The sequence below is a fragment of the Camelus dromedarius genome, chromosome 8 (assembly GCF_036321535.1).
Source record: "Camelus dromedarius isolate mCamDro1 chromosome 8, mCamDro1.pat, whole genome shotgun sequence".
In the NCBI taxonomy this organism is placed as follows: Eukaryota; Metazoa; Chordata; class Mammalia; order Artiodactyla; family Camelidae; genus Camelus; species Camelus dromedarius.
In genome coordinates, this window is record NC_087443.1 from 23261977 (window position 1) to 23281380 (window position 19404).

At 35.5% G+C, this 19404-nt stretch overlaps 1 protein-coding gene across 9 annotated transcripts in view; it reads right to left on the reverse strand.

Moving 5' to 3' along the window:
• The window catches only part of CCSER2 (coiled-coil serine rich protein 2), a 122982-nt gene that overhangs the window by 54683 nt on the left and 48895 nt on the right, over window positions 1–19404 (reverse strand). For 7 of the 9 annotated variants that reach the window (XR_010381908.1, XM_031461028.2, XM_064487983.1 and 4 more), the window contains 2 exons: window positions 11197–11287; window positions 2788–2950 (listed from right to left, as the gene is read on the reverse strand). Coding sequence is in view for 8 of the 9 variants with exons in the window: in XM_031461028.2 (XP_031316888.1) it covers window positions 2788–2950; window positions 11197–11287 (254 nt within the window). In the remaining variant the exon portion in view is untranslated. Of the gene's footprint in view, window positions 1–2787; window positions 2951–3652; window positions 3844–11196; window positions 11288–17721; window positions 17863–19404 lie in introns of those variants that run through there. The other 2 variants (XM_010984076.3, XM_064487985.1) reach the window with 2 other exon arrangements.

Below are 19404 nucleotides of genomic sequence, written 5' to 3' on the forward strand. Positions count from 1 at the left end.
AACTTTCATATATGTAATATTAAAAGGCCCTGGGGTTAGTGCATCCAAATCTTTTTTAAAAATCAAGGCATAGAAACAAAATAATAGTTATAAGGTTTGCTGGAGTGAGGCTTATCTTGGATGAGGTTTCTCTCTCTATCACCCATCCCCGTAACTGGCTCTGAGAAATCTAGGAGTCCAAGACCCCTCACAGCCACCCAAAACCCCGAGAGGATCAATAAACTGGCTAACCCATAACTAGTCACAGCAAACCAATGTGTGTCAGTCCACCCGTTGGGAAGTTCTGTGCTGAGAGAGTCAGATTAGCAACCCCCAGGAATGCTGTGCATTTCTCTCTGCTCGCTGAGAATCACAAGTGCGGATGACCTGCAAACCACTAGCCCCTCAAGTACACTGTGTAGAAGGGATTTGTGGTCACGTGTTATTACATATTTTATCTTTTACCACATTTCGCAGTATCACAGTACTATAATTATATTTATTAAAGCCACTGTGGAGTCTACTATTTAGAAAAAAATTTAACTTCATTTAACTTGTTCTTCCTATACTCATCTGATCAGAGTCCCTCTCTTCTATACCTATTGACATCCCAGAATATAGTTTTTGGAAAATGTTGCTTAGCTATTCTGATAGATAACTAATCAACCTCAGCTTCATCATTCCAGGGACAGAGATTGCTACCTCCATGTAATTCATTCCATTTTGGACATTCTGACCAATAGTCTCACAAAGCTGAAATTTAAAACGCATAGATAGTTTTGCTGTCCAGTGAGATCCCATTTATTTATTCCTCCAAATGACCCACCAATCCAGCTATGAATCTCAGAGTAGTTTTCTGAAAATGTCATACTGTTTCATAGATGGTTTTATACATGCTGTTTTTTCCATCTGAATACTTATCCTTCTATGGAAACTGATCCTCTGCAATTGCTACAATCATACCTATCAGTTCAATAGTAACTTTCCTCATATACCACTGTCCTAGACAGAAACCTGCATGCTCCTGGAGTCCTACGTACACTTCATCAGGGCACCTATCATTCACTGTGCTAACAATGCATCTTAACTATCTACATACCTGTCTCTCCTACAAGCTCAACACCCTGGCAGCAAGAGTATTTACATCTTTCACAACTTTGTACAGGATGGAAACAGCCCAAGAATCTTCTACCTACCTGATAACTGCAATGATTCTAACAGAGCTCAAGTATTGCAAAATCCTATTTATGGTCCTCAAAACAATGCACCAAGACGCCATTACCAATCTATAGTTTTCACTATAGTTTTCACCTCTCACACCATCTCCAAACTTATCTCAGCTCGAGAATTTAGAACAAAGCTCAAATACAGATTCTCAATGAGTACATGTTAAATGGTTGAATAAATCTTATAAGCAAAGGTTCTTTGTTAGGCTTCTAAATTTTCCTAAGTTGGCTTTAAATTTACCTTCTTACAAACCAACCGTCAGAGATGTAGGAAGCATAATCTCCCTTATTAGCAAAGAAGACTGCCTTTACATCAGATTCTTGCCTGATAATACCAACACTCTAATGTCCATTCCTTATCAAAAGTCCAGATGTGAGAAACAGAACAGCTAAAATAATGCCTGGGAGGATATGTACTCCACACATTCTTCCAGATCTTCTAAATTTTATTCCTGCATCAAATTTTACCAGCAGAAAGATTGTTATTGGACCTTATTGTTTCACAATCCACTGTAGAATTGCCTTTTCTCACTTGGACTAGAGTTCTTTGTAGCATGAATTAAAGAACACAAATAAGAAACAAAGAATTTATCACTATTTTTACTTTGAGAAGCTGCCTGAGACCTGCCCACTATATCATGAAGTATTCTCCTTTTAAGAACTCATGCAACCTCTTACAGGTTTCTGTCTCACAAAACCAAATCAGTTGCTTTTATCAACTGAAGAGAAACATATCCTTATCTTACGTATGTTGTAAATATTGCTACAAAGAATCTCAGAGCCATCTTTTTTCTTACTTCAAGAACTACACAGTGCTTTAAGTTTCCTGCCTTCCATTATTTCTATATCCCAATTTTATTATTTGTATTGTAAATGTGCTCCAAAATGATCTCAAATCCCTAGGCGAATGAGATGAGAGAGTAAAAAAGGAAAAAAGATCAATAATAACAACTGCCTTTGGGTGCTACAGTAAGCTAGACACTGCTCCAGGCACTTTTATTCCTGATCCTTGAGCACTGAGACAAAGGTATAATTAACTATGCTTTACAGATGGTGAACAGAAGTAGAGAGGGGTTAAAAAAGTATGTGAGCTCACAAAGCCAAATTGTATAGGGTCAGGGTTTGATCCCAAATTTGCAGGACTACATAACCACATTACATATAAGGCCTGATCAAACTAAAGACTACGCGATGCTTCAAAACAAAAAAGAATTCTAGCAGAGCATTAAAATTTTAATTTACTGTATAAGCAAAAGAAGAAAAATCACTTGGCACTAATTTTATATATTAATATATTAAAAATAATAAACTTTAACAAAGTCAACATTTGATGAACTGGAAAACACCAAAATTTAAAATCCAAACAGCAGACATAAACATTTATATTCATGACAAAGCTAATGAAAAAAGACTTGGGCCAAAAGAAACGAATTAGACATACTATTCTAATTAGTACCACATATAACTTGAAATAGCTTTTGGTGCCTCTAAAAACCAGACAAAAAAACAGTTTTGGGGATCGAGGGGAAAAATGATTCAAAACTAATTAGAAGACAGAAAATATAATTTAAATTAGACTCACCTGCTCAAGTCACTTTTTCCATGGTGATGATAGTGGTCAGGATGGCTGAGGTGGTAATGCTCCTGTCCACTCCACCTCTGGGGTGGCCTTTTCCAAAATCCTTCCTGAGACTGCCGAACATTTCTGTCTGATCGGTCAAAGCGGTTCATATTGTCACACTCCACTGGACAAATTCAAAAGCGAAACACTATAAACACATACACACACTCTATAAAAGTTAACTACTTATAGCTTGATAATTAAATGCTGCTGAAAATATAAAAGTAATATTTTAAAAATACCAGCCATTTATGTTAGCTAAGCACAAAAATCAAGATTTCCAGAAGAAAAATAACTAGTTCTTTTGTTGAAAACTGAACTTTATATTATTCAAACTGAAGTAAATTATAAAACTTTCACATCACAGTCACTTAGGTAGCAACAGTCTCACTGTTTTAAAACAAGCAAATTATCCTTGAACCAACATTATACATTTTAAACACCCATAATCAGTTTTAAGTGGTTTTCATCATTATCACTAGTTGGCTCTGACTCCAGAATGAAAATGCCAAGAAAAAGTAGAATTTTAAGTCTCGCAGAGAACTCATTTGTAAAAATGAGTGCCATAGTTAATTGTCACTGATTTCAAGAAGCACAAATTAACTTTTCATCACAAACAAATTGTATTTTTTTTAAACGAAGCTCGCAGTTTTAGAAAGTAAAACGCTTCAATCTGCCAGTAGTAGAGCTTGTTCAAAAAGTCTAAAATGCGACTGAAAACAAAGCCAGTACTTTGCAGCCACAAATAGTGCACTCCCTGAAATCTAAATGCCACAAAACATGAGAAGAATCTCTTTGAAACTCCCCAAGCTTCTCCTGCACTTACCCAAACACTTCTTCCTCACATATCTGAGCGCTCACCAAGAGAGTCACTTTGTACAAGGGAGACATTGTTGCCTGCTGCCTACTCAGACATAGTTGCATACAAGGCACTGACAAACAGGCCTTCCTTCCTGCTCAACTCCCAGCCCTCCCTGTGGGAAGCGAGCCCAGTTTACCCTGTGACTCCATCTTCACTCAGTGCTTACATAGCTACTGAGTTAGGACTGTTACTAAAAATACAACTAAACACTAACCCAAGCCAGGAACAGGAAAGGTTTCTCTAGTCTGAAAATTATTGCATGAGAAAGTTCAAATCCTGCACATTCAGAATTCCGTGTGAAAAGAAAGCTTTAGAAATCAATGTAATCCTCCTCAATTAAAAAAAAAAACTCATTTAAAAAAAATTCTTATTTTTTTATTGAAGTGTAGTCAGCTTACAATGTCATGTGTACAGCAATGCGATTCAGTTATATATATACATACATACATTTTTTTTCAGATTCTTTTCCATTACAGCCTATTACAAGAAATTACAGTTCCCTGTGCTATACCATAGGTCCTTGTTTATCTACTTTATATATAATAATGTGTATCTATTAATCCCAAACTCTTAATCTATCCCTTCCCCGACACCTTTCCCTCTGGTAACTATAGTTTGAGAAACTCATTATTTAACTGATTGTTTTCACTTAACCGAAACCTGAATTTGATATATGAAACTGTTTCATTACAGTATAACAGATTAAAAACAAACTTCTCCACTCAAAAGAAAAGGCTGATGCAGTTAAAGTATAGACATTCAATTTTCATATACACTGAAGTCACTAACATATTACTTGAAGATGGTAATAATTTAAGTAAAGGTTTTAAGAGACATTAAAATTTTATTTATTAGAAAATTTCCATGAGAGAAATCAATTTTGGGGGAAAAACTATAGGTTATATAGTTTAAAAGTTTTTAAAGAGAAAAACTTTATAGAAGACATATCCTGAAATTATTTCAAACAATTTCTTGTCATCTTATTGGGATAAATTAAGATATATACTTTTTTATTAAAGTGTAGTTGATTTACAATGTTGTGTTAGTTTTAGGTATAAAGGTGACTCAGTTATACATATGTGTGTGTGTGTGTATATATATATATGTTCACTTATAGAAAACCTGACTGTTAGATAAATAAAAGCATGGTGATCATTATACTGAAAAAAATCAGGAGTAGAAAAAAGATTGTAGAAGAAAAATAAATTGAAAAATAATTCGAGGAAGGCTTAAAACTGCTTTTAGTTCACATATGCATTTCACTCATAGACAGTTAAGTTCCTAAAGTATTTCTACATGGCATTAAAAGGTTACTTTAGTTTAAGCAACTCTATATAGCTGAAAGATAATCTATATCTACTTTTAAATCTGAATTCCTATTTCTTTTTAATTCATGCAGGCAAGATTACACTCACTCCCCAAAGAAGAAATTCTGTAGTAAGAACCTGATAAAATGAGGATACCATCAACACCATGCACGCAGAGTAATAAGAAATAAACTAACTAGGAAAACAAGCCAGGAGATGGGGTTAAATACTGCAGGAAATTACAACGCAGAAATTCATGTGTTGCTTTTATATTTACTAAAGATTGTTGGTACTACACACAGGCTCCAAATTAAAGCAACTTTACTGAAACGTGAACCATGGGCATCATGGCAAATAAGCACTGGAAACAAACATTTTCCATGACCACAAGAGACTATTGTTAGAATTAGGATAGAAGGGGCTTAAACTCTGAGAGGAATGACTGCTCCAAGACTCTAAAGGAAGAGTCCTGCTAGTACTACTACCTGAAGCACCCACCAATCGTGTTTGATATACTTTAAAAGGTTACTAAGAAGAGAATGCAAAATAACATGAGTGGTGGTTTCTTAGAAAAGGTTAAGGACTCTCTGGCAGAACGAAAGAAACAATATGGAAAATAAAATGGAAAGCAAATAAAATTATAAGATGGAGTTAATTTAAAACCAGTTTTCAGACCCAACGAAGGAACAGGACAAACAAGACTAAGAAAGGAAATAAATCCTTTTGAATGTGTAATACCATAGGAAAGGATGGGGCAAAGCTAAAAGCATTCCAGTTCAAAAAAAGTTTTAACCCAACATGCTGATCAAAACTATCATATACTAGATCTGACTTTAACTGTGAGTTTAGGAATGGAGAATAAATAAAGGCCTGCTGAAGAAGGTTTCTAGCTCCAAAAGTAAAAGGCAGAGGATTTTAGTAATTCTTTTACTATGAGTAGTAGATAGATAGTATCAGGACTTCTACCCTCTGGAGAAGGAGAGAGAATCTAAGCTTATTGAAGGCTGTGAGACATGGAGATACCTATGTCTTAATACACGTCATACCCATTTCTTCTGATTTAATGAAGGAGCAAACTATTATGTCAAAGGTAACCTAGATTCTTTCCGGGATAACTTAAAGTCCTAAGAAGAACTTTAATGGATGACACAGGTAAGTATTTCCGTCTATTACTAACAATTGGCTATGAAGATAGCAGTTAGAAATTATACATCACAAAAGTCTGGAAAAAAATGAGCCCTGCAGGAGTTACAATCTGAACAGGAAAGCTTTTAAATGAAATTTGACTTGAAAGAAGAAAAGCTCATGTTAAAAAAAAAAAAAATCAGGAACTTGTTACTAATAATCACAATTAGTACTGAGAAAGAAAGATAAATTTCCGGAAGAAAATACAGTAACCAGAAAAGTGGTCAAGGACAATACTACTGACCTCACATGACTATATCCCAATAAAATATTTAGCAAAAATATGGGCTTAGGAAATATAATATGAAATAAGTGCAATATAATAAGCAGCATAACTGGGTGGAGTAGGATTCAGGAAGTAATTACAAAGACATCTTTCTCAGCAGAGAAAAGTTTAAAACAGAACAAGCAGATGAAAGAGCACATCTAAGAAAACACACACTATGGAATTTTCATAAACCCTGATGGTGACACTATGAATGTGTCAAATGCTAGACTTTAAACTATAGGCAATGAGTGACCATTAGAAGCTCTTGAGCAAGACAATAAAGCAATACAGCTATGCCTTTGATACAACAAAACTGTTTATTCGAGAGACATTTTAGGACAAGAAGGGAGCAAATCTCAAATACCCACTGGTCTGCTAAAAAGAAATCCAGATTCCACAATTGTATCCTTAAGAGATTCCTTGACCAAGGTAAAAGAAAAATAAAAAAGAAAATGATCTCTCTTTTTAGATTCTCCCAAATCACAATTCAAATCTAAAGTACTTTCTCCTTTTATTCCTCTTCCCTCATTCTATGCTCCATTTCCCTCTGTCCCCACTCTCCCTTTGACCTCCTCCCCTACCCCTCAAACTGGCCAGAAACTTTAAAAGCTCTATACTTCTTAAAGTTAACTTTCCTTCAGAAGAAGGAAAAACCCCTGAAGGTTGATTTTCAGATCTGGTCTCATTCTGAGATGAGATCCATAGCTACATACTTTCTAAGGTCTAAACAAGACTGGGAGAAATTTGCAGAGGAATTTAGAATAGTTTTAGGAAGTTTTGCAGAGGAATTTAGAATAGTTTTAGGAAGTTATGCAGAGGAATTTAGAGTAGTTTTGATGATCCAGGCCCCCAGATCTATACCAATTAGTTCATACATTAGAGGAAACTCTAGGTGCAAAAAAACAGAATGGAAAAAGCACAGTGTATAAAACCTAAAGTTGACTTAAGAACCCATGACTGATTGTGTAGAGGAAGAAAGTTTTTCTCAATTTTCTTAGAGTCTAAAAATAAAACTGGCAACAGATTAATGGCAGAAAAGTATACAAATTTATTTAATCTAATATGTGACATGGGAGCCTTCATGAGGAAATAAAGACCCAAAGAAACAGGTAGACCTGTGTATTTTTACACTAGGTTTGATAAAGAGTGGACAGTCGAGGAGGAACGTGACAGGTTAAGGAGTATGAGAAGAGTGTGGTAAACTAGGGGAAACTTAGCAAGGTCTGTTAGGATCTTCTTGATCTCACTTTGTCTTCAGAAATAAGGATGCTCCTTTCCTCTAGTATGAGGAAGGCACCTCTCACATGAAGGTTTTATGACCTGTTTCAGGGAAGATGGGTGAGAAGAGGAGGAAGTCAAGCGTGACTCTCCTGCTTCTGCCATTTTCTCAAACTCCTTCAGCAGCAAAGGAAATCAGAAGTTAGAAAGGCCTTTCAGAGGCTATCAACAAAGTCTTTTCTGTGAATTCAGATTGGCTCTCACTCAGTTCTGTAAGCAAAGAAAGAATAAATCCACTACAGACTTCCAGGATAGACTAACACCTTTAGATAGCATTAAGGAATAGACTCTGAAAGAGATGTGACCTCATCACTCTCCTCACTTTCTGTGAAAGATTTTAAGGCAGAAATTGGGTAAACAGCCTCATTGCCAGACTTCCAGTGCTTGGAAAGAGTCTTAGAAAAAGGAAGAATAAGACTCAGAATAAAATGATGTCCTTCACATATAACAAGTAGATGCCTCGATCCTGGTAAATTAAAGACTGGAGGAAGGAGTCTCTTAATACTCTTACAGTTACTATAAATGGTGGGGCATTGAAAAAATAAGTATCTTACATTGCCTAAGAAATAAAAGAGAAAACATAAAGTGGGTGGTTAATCAAAGTGTTCTTCGGGGGAAATCAAGCACCTAATTTCTGGTTTTACCCTTAAACTCAAAGATAATTTTTTCTCAGCATTGTAATATATTATTGATATAGGCATTAAAATATCAACTTTAAACCCTGTGATTATTACATAACCTTCCCCTCAGTATCACCAATAACCCAGTTGGAGTTATTGGATTGTAGATTATCTCCAATAACTCAGACAGTTTCCAAATCCTAGCCCAAAACTGCCCAAGAAACATTTGACCAACATTCTTTCCTCATCTGTGCTACCACATATGCTACCTTAATAAGTAATGACTGACTACACAAAAGCAACTGCCAGATAAATATTCTCCTCATTGCCTCTTCCTTGAAATCCCCCTCTCCTATTCATAATGAAGTCACAGCAAACTTGTGTCCAAATCAAACCCAAACTGAAGATCTCTACAAAGTGCCAATCTTTTTGTTAACAAAAATTCTACTGATATTGGCAGAATTAGTGGTGTTGAACCCACCAAATCCAGAGTGATCCCTCCAAAACTCTACCCAAACTTGCATAATAGCCTCAAAAATCAGATGCTGAAGGGAACCAAAACCAACAGTCCAAGTATATTAGAAGACACCTTCAGCCTTGCACCAGTCTTTCTGACATTCTTATCCTCTCAATCAAAAAACTCAGCAGAAGTGGGCATAGTCATTCAGGACCTCAGATCTATAGAGAAGATTCACTCCCTCCTTCCCATTAGGACCAAATCTAAATACCGTTTTATCTTTGGTGCCTCTGAAGGCTACCTATTTCAGATGCAGGTTCTGCTTTCTTCAGTGTTCCATTAGCTCACAATAGTCAGTAATTGTTTGCTTTCTCCTAGGAAAATCTCTAATATATATCAGACGTTCTACCTCAGGAGTTCCCGCCTACATTTTACAAGTCCCCAAGACCTCAAAAACTTTCAATTTCCTTTTGATTCTTTTACCTAATACATAGGTAACTTTTTTTGTGTGTGTGCTCTAAAGATGAGGCAGGGCTCGAAGACCAATTCCGTCTCTCTGCTTCCTGTTTTAGCTCAGGAAGAGTATAAGGTTTCCAAAGAGAATTTGTTATAGCTATGTCAAAGTGAAATGCATTATCTAGGATGTAATTTACTCCAAAGAGGTAAATCCCTCATTCCTCATTACCAGCCCTTAAAACTTCACATTAAATCTCCTGGATCATCAAGTCTCATTATTTTTCCCCTATAATCATTAATGGTTTATGTTTTTCCTCTGTGGTCTGTAATATTTTTCCATTTGATCTTCCAGGCCACTAATTCAGATTTCAACAGCAGCTATGTTTCCTGTCATCTATTGAACTGTTCTGTTGGGAAATCTTCTTTTATAATAAGCTCCACAAAGCACTGTGCTGCAACTGAATCTAAGTGCTCTCAATATTACCTCTTTGGGCTATTCTAATCCCTCTGGTCCTGAGAGTTCTGCTCTTTTCCTAGGTATTGGCTGTGATTTTTCTTTCTCAGTTGACTAGAACTCAGCACTGATTTGCTAAAGTATCCCAAGTGACAGCAGAACTACAAGAAGGTGCAATGGTCTCTATCCCTGCGGTAGAACAGACATTGTTCTCAGCTCTACACTCTGTCCTTCAATACAATTATATATCCAATGTCTTTAGCCGCAGAGCTTCTTACAGTGAATAGAGTATACTTCCCAGTCCCAATGGTGACAGGCTTGGCCTATAACTTGCTTTGGCCAAGAGAATGTGGGAGAAGTAACAGTGTGCTGGTTCTAAGTGAAGATGTCAAGAGATATCATAAGCATGTTTCTGCTCACCCTGTTGTCCTTCTGCCATCTGCCATGAGCATGGAATAGACTTAAAGTCAGTCCCACAGTCTGAGCTGTCCCAGCTAATTCAAAGATCCGTAAATGAGAAAAAAAAATGTATTATTCTGAAAGCTACTGAGATTTTGAGAGTGACTATTACATAGCATCCTGGCAACGGGAAAAAATGGGGGGAAAAAAAAACCTGACTAACATGACAATGTGAGCAGTAAGCAGGCTCCTAAAACCTCAGTGAAGCACTACAACAACCAACCAGCCTCTCTGAAATATCTTTTGCATTTTTCTAGCATCATCTGTAAAAAGGACTTCACCACTCTCTTCACTTTACCCCTGGCCCGTGGAAATCCAGCAAATGTTGACTGACGGGATCCACAGCTCTCTGAGACGCTTCTTCCCAGGGAGATCCCCATTTCAACCCTTGCCCCAGGGGCTTTCTAGGCTGGTCGCTGGTTCCTGATCAGCCTTTAAGACAGAAAATCCTACAGACATGCTGTGGCAGTGGGGGCAAGAGCACCCAGGACCCCCTTGCACATGGATTACCTAAAGCCCCACTCCAGCAGTTACTGGGATCGAGAGAGGAAAACAGACTTGGTTTGGGAATAAAAAGGACATAATGATTCATTCAGGTTATCATTTCCCAGAACTGACTTTTTTTAATATTTATTAACTTAATGATTCCCACTGCTCTTTCATAAGTCAAATGATATCTGTTTCTCTAAATGTATTTTTTCTTAAAATCAAAATGAGACAAAAGGAGGAAAAATTAGACATACACAAAAGAAGAAAAAGGATAAATCCTATCTACCACTTACTGTATGATATAGGTATATAATATTGGGTCATATAGAATTCTATCTAAGACCTATAAAGTCAGGTTTTTTACATTTAAATAAGTTTACAAATGAACTTATTTAACATCACTTAATATTGATTCTCAGTCTGAAGAGGCTACCTCCATGGACATTAGGAAGTCTGTAAATAACAAATATCAAATAGGATACAGTCAAGTAGCTCAGCTATATACTTTCAGAAGTTCAATACTGTTCCCACTAACCATTTTCGAGAGGTGCATCCTCAGGCAGATCCACATCAAGCATAAGGTCATCATCCTCAAGGTCACATGATTCAAGATTATTCAGAATATCCTGTGAACAAAAGCAGGAAAAAAAATGCTGTAACCTAACTCAATGTTATCATTAGATTTGAACATCACTACTTGAGAATCTGATTTTACTCAATGTTTGTGTGGTTAAGTACAGATTTTAAAGATAAGAATTTTTTAATGAGAAAAAAAAAAACCAGGTTCAACTGGTTTACCTGGTTAAGCTATTTAAATAGCATCCTTTTCTGGGTCTTCTTCCCCACCAGTAGATTTTACTTTTTATTTTTAAAAACTTACACATTGCTCACTATCTGCAAGATATTGTTCTAAGCACTTTACAGGTATTAATTGATTTCTTCAGACTTCCCTATGATTTAGTGACTAGTGCAATCTCCATATTATAGATAAACTAATACAGAGAAAATCTAATCCCTGGCCAGAACAGGATGTGAACACAGGAGGTCTCCTAAGCCTGTGCTTTAACAATTTCCCTGGTAACATGAATAATCAAAAATGATAAACAATCTCCCAAAGTTTATTTGTATGTGTTGTGGAAGGTGGTGTTTTATTATCTCTAGGGATTGGACCACTTACGTAAAATAATGAAGTAAGTCTTTAACAATGTGATTACTTCATTTACTTTCCTGAGCCAAACATGCCTACTGTTTCTCTCAGCACCACTACTACTTCCTTGGTTTACCTTAATTTGTTCTTTTTTACAGTAGAACTGAACTACTCAAATTGGTTATAAGGAGTCCCTCCTGGGTTCTATTTGCAATCTTGTTAGTTATCACCCATCCTTAGAAAGGTAGTGTTTTGCTTTTGAAGACTCTTATTCTGAAGTCTAAATAATTAAATGAACAAAAACTAAGTTTAAGGTAATGTACTCAGTTTAACCTATAGCCCACTAGTGAATCTCTCCAATCTAAGAACTGATCCAATACTGCAAGACCTTGCCTTAGTGTATGTAAGTAGAAAGATCACAAATCCACAAACCTTTAAATGGGACTGAGAGATTACAGTCTTGAAAAACTCTTAAAGAAGGGGAGTATATACTTTATTACAGACAATGTGAATAAAATTAGAAGTGCTCCTATACTGGATATTCCATACAAATCTTTCCAATTTTGTGTTGTTGGGCCTTCCCTCCAGGATCCACTGAGAACTAAGAGTAATTGGAATAATTGTTATTATTTAAAACAAGCTAATAACTGCATAATTATTTAACTACGGCATAAGAAAAAAGTATTTTGCAGAACTTCTTTCCATCAAGAAATATTTGCTGTCCTTAATATAGTCTTCCTTAAAAAATCAAGGGAAAAAAATGAGTATGAAAAAAAAAAAAAAAACTGGCAAAGGCCATAATGAACAATTCACAAAATAAATATAAAATAAACAACCAATAAATATGATGTAGGAAAGACTGTTAACACACAAATGTGATGCTATCATGATTTAGAGGAATCTAAAACTCATCTATACTCCAGATAGGATTAGATTTATACAAACCTTCTGGAGGCCAACTGGCTAAAATTTAGCTAAAACCTTTTCTTAAAAGGCAAATTCTTCCCTCCTAAGAATGTATCCCTTAGAAACAGATGAATGCAAAAAATATTATGTATACGCATGGTTATCATAGCATTGTACAGAATGGCAAAAACTAGAAATAGGCTAAATGCCCAACAACAGAAAAATAGTTAAACAGGAAATATAGTCATACAACAGAATATTATGCAGTCCTTAAAAAGATAATAAAAATATTATTAGACATGGAAAGATGTTAATTGGGGAAAAACACAAACTAGTTTGTTTCTAATCTTTTGCTCTTTAAATAATGTTCCAGTGAATCCCTATATATCAACATCAAATTGAAATAAATCTACATATCAAGTTGATGGCATAACAGTCAGACTATTTCAAGTGGGAAAAAAAATTCCTCAAACCATTTGCAGTAATTATACTACAGATGGTAAAATGGAGAATATTCTGAGGTTGTTGTATATACATGGGTATAAATGAGTTATACTGCTGTTTGCCAAAAAAAATGGATTCTCATCTTAAGAAAAAGAAAATAAAGATGTAAAAAACAATGAAATTAAATAATTCTGTGCTATGTTCTTGAATGTAAATGGGAAATATCAGTATGAACACAAGATTTTTTCATCTTAAAAGAAAAAATATATTTCTTCCACTGAAAAGGCCTAGATGTTAACTGGGAAAAAAAAATCAAGACTCTAAAATAGCATGTACAGAATTACCCATTTTATGGGAAAAACTGCATAATACGCATAAAAAAACTTGGAAGAAAATCAAAACATAGGTTAACTATTTTAGGACTATGGGTTTTTTCCTGTCTTTTTTATTTGAGTATTTGTATTTTTTCATTTTCTGCAATAAGCATTATGATTTATATAATTTACCCCGCAAAATTATATCCTCTATAAAAACATTCAGCTATTTGTACGTATGTGTGAAACAAGGTGATGCTGGGTACCCCAGGCCAAATCCAACAACTAAAGACACAGTAAAGAATCAAAGGCAATAGAACCTCATTTTCTAAATCCAAAGTAGGGCTTCCTGAGAAGTACGAGTCAGCAAAAGAAGTATTGCCATGACTTCCAAAAAGGTGCTCAACTTTTTAAATAACTAAACTCTACATTTGTTTTGTGTGGTTTTCTGCAGGTTTCATTTTATAATGAAAGATTTAAAAGCATAGTCTTAGAGAACAGAAATGAGCCTATTCTAATGAATGCAAAAGGAGTGGAAAAAATTATGATGTCATTTTGAGAAGTTACTAAGAAAGCTCAGAGGAAAAGGAAGGGGAACAGAGTTACCAATAGTTACAGGGAGGGAAAACCATCCATATTTATGCTCCAAGTTAATGCTCATCAATAAATCATTATATACGATGTTTCAGAAATTTATCTAGACACATGAAAGGATGCTCTGCAAAATGGTGGGGAGGAACCAATTATATATGCACAATATGATTCCATCTTTAATGCTGTAAAATACATTTAAGTATCTGATGATGATAAAACAAAGAATTATTATTTCCCATTGTGTGAGATAATGTGCTTAGGTTCTTTGTATTCTTTTTTATTTTGATTTTTTACACTTCTTTTTTATTTTATAATAAGGATGCACCGCTTTAATAGTAATTAAAGCTTCATGCTGAAAAAAGTCTACCTCCCTTGGCAACAGCAGGGACATTCAAACTGCACAAACTTAGCCTGCATGTGGGAATCCTCAATCCAGCCCATCCCCTAACCACAATGATAACCAGAGCTGCCTACCCCTTCCCTCTTCACTCCAGCCATTCTGCACCAGTTTGGGTGCCTGTCCTGGTATTCCCAGAGAGTCTCATTACATGAGTAATAAATCTTTTCACATTCTCTTGGTACATGTGTGGCACCATCTTTCTGGACACCTGAACAAATTTGGGGGGAGAGGAATCGATCCTGCCCTTCTGTGTGGCAACCGTAAGACACACTTTCAAAAATTCAACACAAACAAAGACCAATATATGCAAGGCACAATTCTGGACACGAGCTATAGCCATGTAAAAAGACAATCCTGATCTTTCTTGAGAGTTCAGCTGAACTACTTCATGATATGGTTGCCCTGGCATCCATTTTGTGTGGCCAAGCAGTCAGCAGGAGCCTTGAACTGAAACTAGCCCCTCCCACAAGCAAATGCCCTGGACAACAGCAAGCAAATCCAAGTTCCTAATATGACTTCTCCAGCAGGTCTTGTGAGCAAGTCTCTCCCCTGCCTCCCAGGGCCTTCCCCTTGTGCAACGTTAGATAGGACCCCTGCGGAGCTTACCAAAACCCTGCACTTTTTGGTTTGAGTTGACCAATAAGGTCTTAGCTCAGGAGCCTCAAAGCACTCCAGCTATGGACCCTAACAATAAAAGCACATGCCCCCGGTTTGACAAGAGAGGCAGTGCTGAGTGAGAAGACTAGATTCTAGTATCTGTCTGAGATAGCATTCATTTTTATAGGAGGTCTCTATTTCTCCAACATTAGACTTTAAGAGTTGTATCAGATACATTATTAGATCTTTCAGTAACGTTTCAGGCAAAGAGATAAGAAAAAATTAATCTATTATAATTTTTCTTCACCAGTTTACAAATCTGTCATCTGCACAGACTAAGAAATGCATTATTATAGGAAGAAAGGAAGCCATGTAAGCATGGAGATTGCCTAACATGGGAAAGAGTTGCTGTTCCATGTTTGTGATGGCAGGCTCTTTCTCTCACTGGCAAGCCCGCATTCCTTGGGAGCCAACATCCACATACACCTGTTTTAGTTGGGAGACCATCTAGCAAAACCACTACCTGGGAGTATGAGTGTGAAAACCTAAATTTGTATGCTCTCTGGCTTCCAGAGGCTTCCCACAAGCCTCTCTGGAATTAAAACCCTGACTGAGCACATTAGCAGAAGTGCCACAGAACTTCCTTGGCCTCTGAGAATGCTTTTCCATTCAAAAAGGGTGAACTATGAGATGGTGGACTAGTGCTTCCTTCAACAAGTTTCTCCACTAATAAACTGGAGAAAGCCTAAATGTTTTTGACAATGAATGATACCATCACTAGTTTGTATTAATCACCATTAATCACCAGAGATAAATGAAAGACCTGAAACCATAGAAGAAGAAAACGTAGACAGTGCTCTGTTTCACATTAGTCTTAGCAATATTTTTTTAGATACGTCTCCTCAGGCAAGGTAAACATTAGCAAAAATAAACAAACAGGACTACATCAAACTAAAAAGCTTTTGCACATAGAGGAAAACTATCAATAAAACAAAAAGTCAGCCTACTGAATTGAAGAAAATATATGCAAATGATACATCTGATAACAGGTTAATATCTAAAACACAAAAAGAACTCATATAATTCAACATCCAAAAAAAACCCAGTTAAAAAATGGGCTGAGGACCTGAACATTTTCCCAAAGAAGACATACATGTGATGGCCAACAGATGAATGACAAGATACTTAACATCACTAGTCATCATGGAAATGCAAATCAAATTTCACACTTGTCAAAATGGTTATTATCAAAAAGTCAACAGATAACAAGTGTTGGCAAGAATGTGTAGGAAAAGTAACCCTCATGCACTGTTGATAGGAATGTAAACTGGTACAGACACTATGGGCAATAGTATGGAAGCTCCTCAAAAATTTAAATACAACTACCACACAATCCAGAAATTCCATTTTGGGGTATTTTTCCAAAGACAACAAAATCACACCTTTGTTCACTGCAGCGTTATTCACAATAGCCAAGACAGGGAGGCAACCTAAGTACCTATTCATATAGAGGAATGTTTTAAGAAGGGGTGTGTGTGTGTGTGTGGTGTGTGTGTGTGTGTGTGTGTGTGTGTGTGTGTGTGTGTGTGTGTGTGTGTGTGTGTGTGTGTGTGTGTGTGTGTGTGTGTTAAAATACTAGCCATAAAAATGAATGACATCTTGTCATTTGTGATAATGTGGTTGGAATAAGTCAGAGATAGACATATACCTTTATGATTTCCCTTATATGTGGAATCTAAGAAAGAAAACAAATGAACTAACAACCAAACAGAACAAACTGGTGGGTGCCAGAGGGAAAAAGGACTTGGTGGGTGGGAGGGTTGAGTGAAACAGGTAGGGAAGGTTAAGAGGTATAAGCTTCTAATTACAAAATAAACAAACCATGGGACATAATGTACAGCATAGGGAATACAGTCAGTAATATAGTAATAACTCTGTATGGTGAAGATGGTAACTAGACTTACCGTGGTAAGCATTTTGTAATGTACAAAAACATCAAGTCACTACACTATACACCTGAAACTAATGTAATACTTTAAGTCAGTTACAAAACAATTTTTAAAAAAATCAGGATTGTTTTCTATACACCAAAAGGAACAATCCAAAAAGACAATTTCCATTTACAATTGCATCCAAAAGAATACCTACAATAAATTTTAAGTAAGGAGGTAAGACTTGTACACTGAAAACTACAAAACACTGCTGAAAGGCTAAAGACCTAAGTAAATTGAAAGACATTTTGTGTTCATGAATTGAAAGAATTAATATTGTTAAGATGGTTACTACATAAAGTGGACTATATTTTCAATGCAATATCTTTCAAAAGTCAAATGGCTCTTATTGCAGAAATGGAAGAGTAAATCCTAAAATCCACATGGACGTGTAAGGGGCACCAAATACCAAAAACAGTTTTGAGGAAAAACAACAAATTTAGAGAAGGGCTCATTTTTTTAAAAAAATTTCTTTACCATTATTTTAATGCATTTGAAGATTTACCTACATTAATTGGGAACAAAGAAACAAAAATAAACATTTCTTTGTTCTTCATAAATAACTAGAGGGCTCACTTCTTGATTTCAAAACTTACCTTTATTGTCAAGCAATCAAAACTACATGATTACAGATTATTATAGTAATCAAAACAGTGTGCTACTGGCAGAAGACATATCAATCAGTGGAACAGTATTGAGAGAACAGAAATATATATACATCAACGTCCAACCGATTTTTGACAAGGATGCCAGGAGTATTCAATAAAGAATCATCTCTTCTTCAAATGGTGCTGAGAGAATTGGATATCTACACGCAAAAGAACCAAGTTGGACCATTACTTTACAACATATACAATAGCCAACACAAAATGAATCAATGACCTAAATACAAAACTAAAACCATAGATATTTTAGAAGAAATACAGGGCTAAATCTTCATGACTTTGCATTTGGCAATGAACTCTTAGATGACGTCGGGGCAGAAGAAATGAAGGAAAAATTACACTGGATTCATCAAAATTAAAAACTTTGGTACAAATTATCAATACAGTGAAAAGACAACAGGAGTCAGAGAAAATACTTGCAAATCATATCTGATAAGAGTCTAGTATCCAGGATATATAAAAACACAAACAATCCAATTTTTTAAATGAACAAAGGACTTGAATAGACTTTATCTGAAAAAGATACACAAATATCTAAGAAGCACATGAAAAGATGCTCAACATCATTACTCATTTGGGAAATGTAAATCAAAAAAATAGAATAAAATACAACTTATATTCAGTAGGTTAACTATAATTAAAAAAGAAAAACAAAAACCAGAAAACAAGTGTCATGAAGTATGTAGAATAAATGAGGAGACTTATACATTGCAGGGAGGAATGTAAAATGATGCAGCTACTGTTAAAAAAAAAGTTTAGCAGCTCCTCAAAAGTTAAATACAGAATTATTACATAACCCAGCAATTTCACCCCAAGACATATACCCCCTCGAAAATTTAAAGCAGGTATTTAAACAATACATGTGTATGCCTGTTCATAGCAGTACTATTCGTAACAGCCAAAAGGTACAGACAGCCCATACTGTCCTACGTCCATCAATGGATGAATGGAATGTACACATGATAGAATATTATTCAGCTTTAAAAAGGAATGGGCTCCCGATATATGCTATAAAAATGCAGATGAACCTTAAAAATATTATGGTAAGTCAAAAATCCAGAAACAAAAAGTTACATATTGTATGATTCCATGTATGAAAAACCCAAAATAGGTAAATTCATATGGGCAGAAAGCAGACTGATGGTTTCCAGAGGTTGGGGAGGAACTACTTAATTAATGGATACTAGGTTTATTTAGCGGTTATGAAATGTTTTCGAACTAGACAGAGGTAATGGTTATATAATATTGCAAATATAGTGTCACTGAAATGTTCACCTTAAAATGATTAATTTTATCTTAGATTAATTTTACCCAAGAATAAAAAAAAAGCTTTTGAAAATTAAAAAATGTTGCTCAAATACCTAAGAAAATTACTTGTACATTTAACCTTAGATCCAATATCACAAGTCTATATAATCTATTCTCGTAATATACAAAGACAAAGCTCTTTATTAAAAAATTATTTGTAATAGCAAAAGCACAATGTATGTGCTTAGAAGCTGAGGGTGGTAAATACATACATATTTGCTTTTTCTTAAAAAATGGAGCAATAAAAATTAACTTTAAAATATTAAACAAATATCTCTATTTTCATACTCCTTCCTCAGCTTAGCCTCTGTAATATGCTATTCTTATGTCAAGGAGTCCCAGAAAGTTCTCTTCTACACCTGGCGACCCTCTTACTC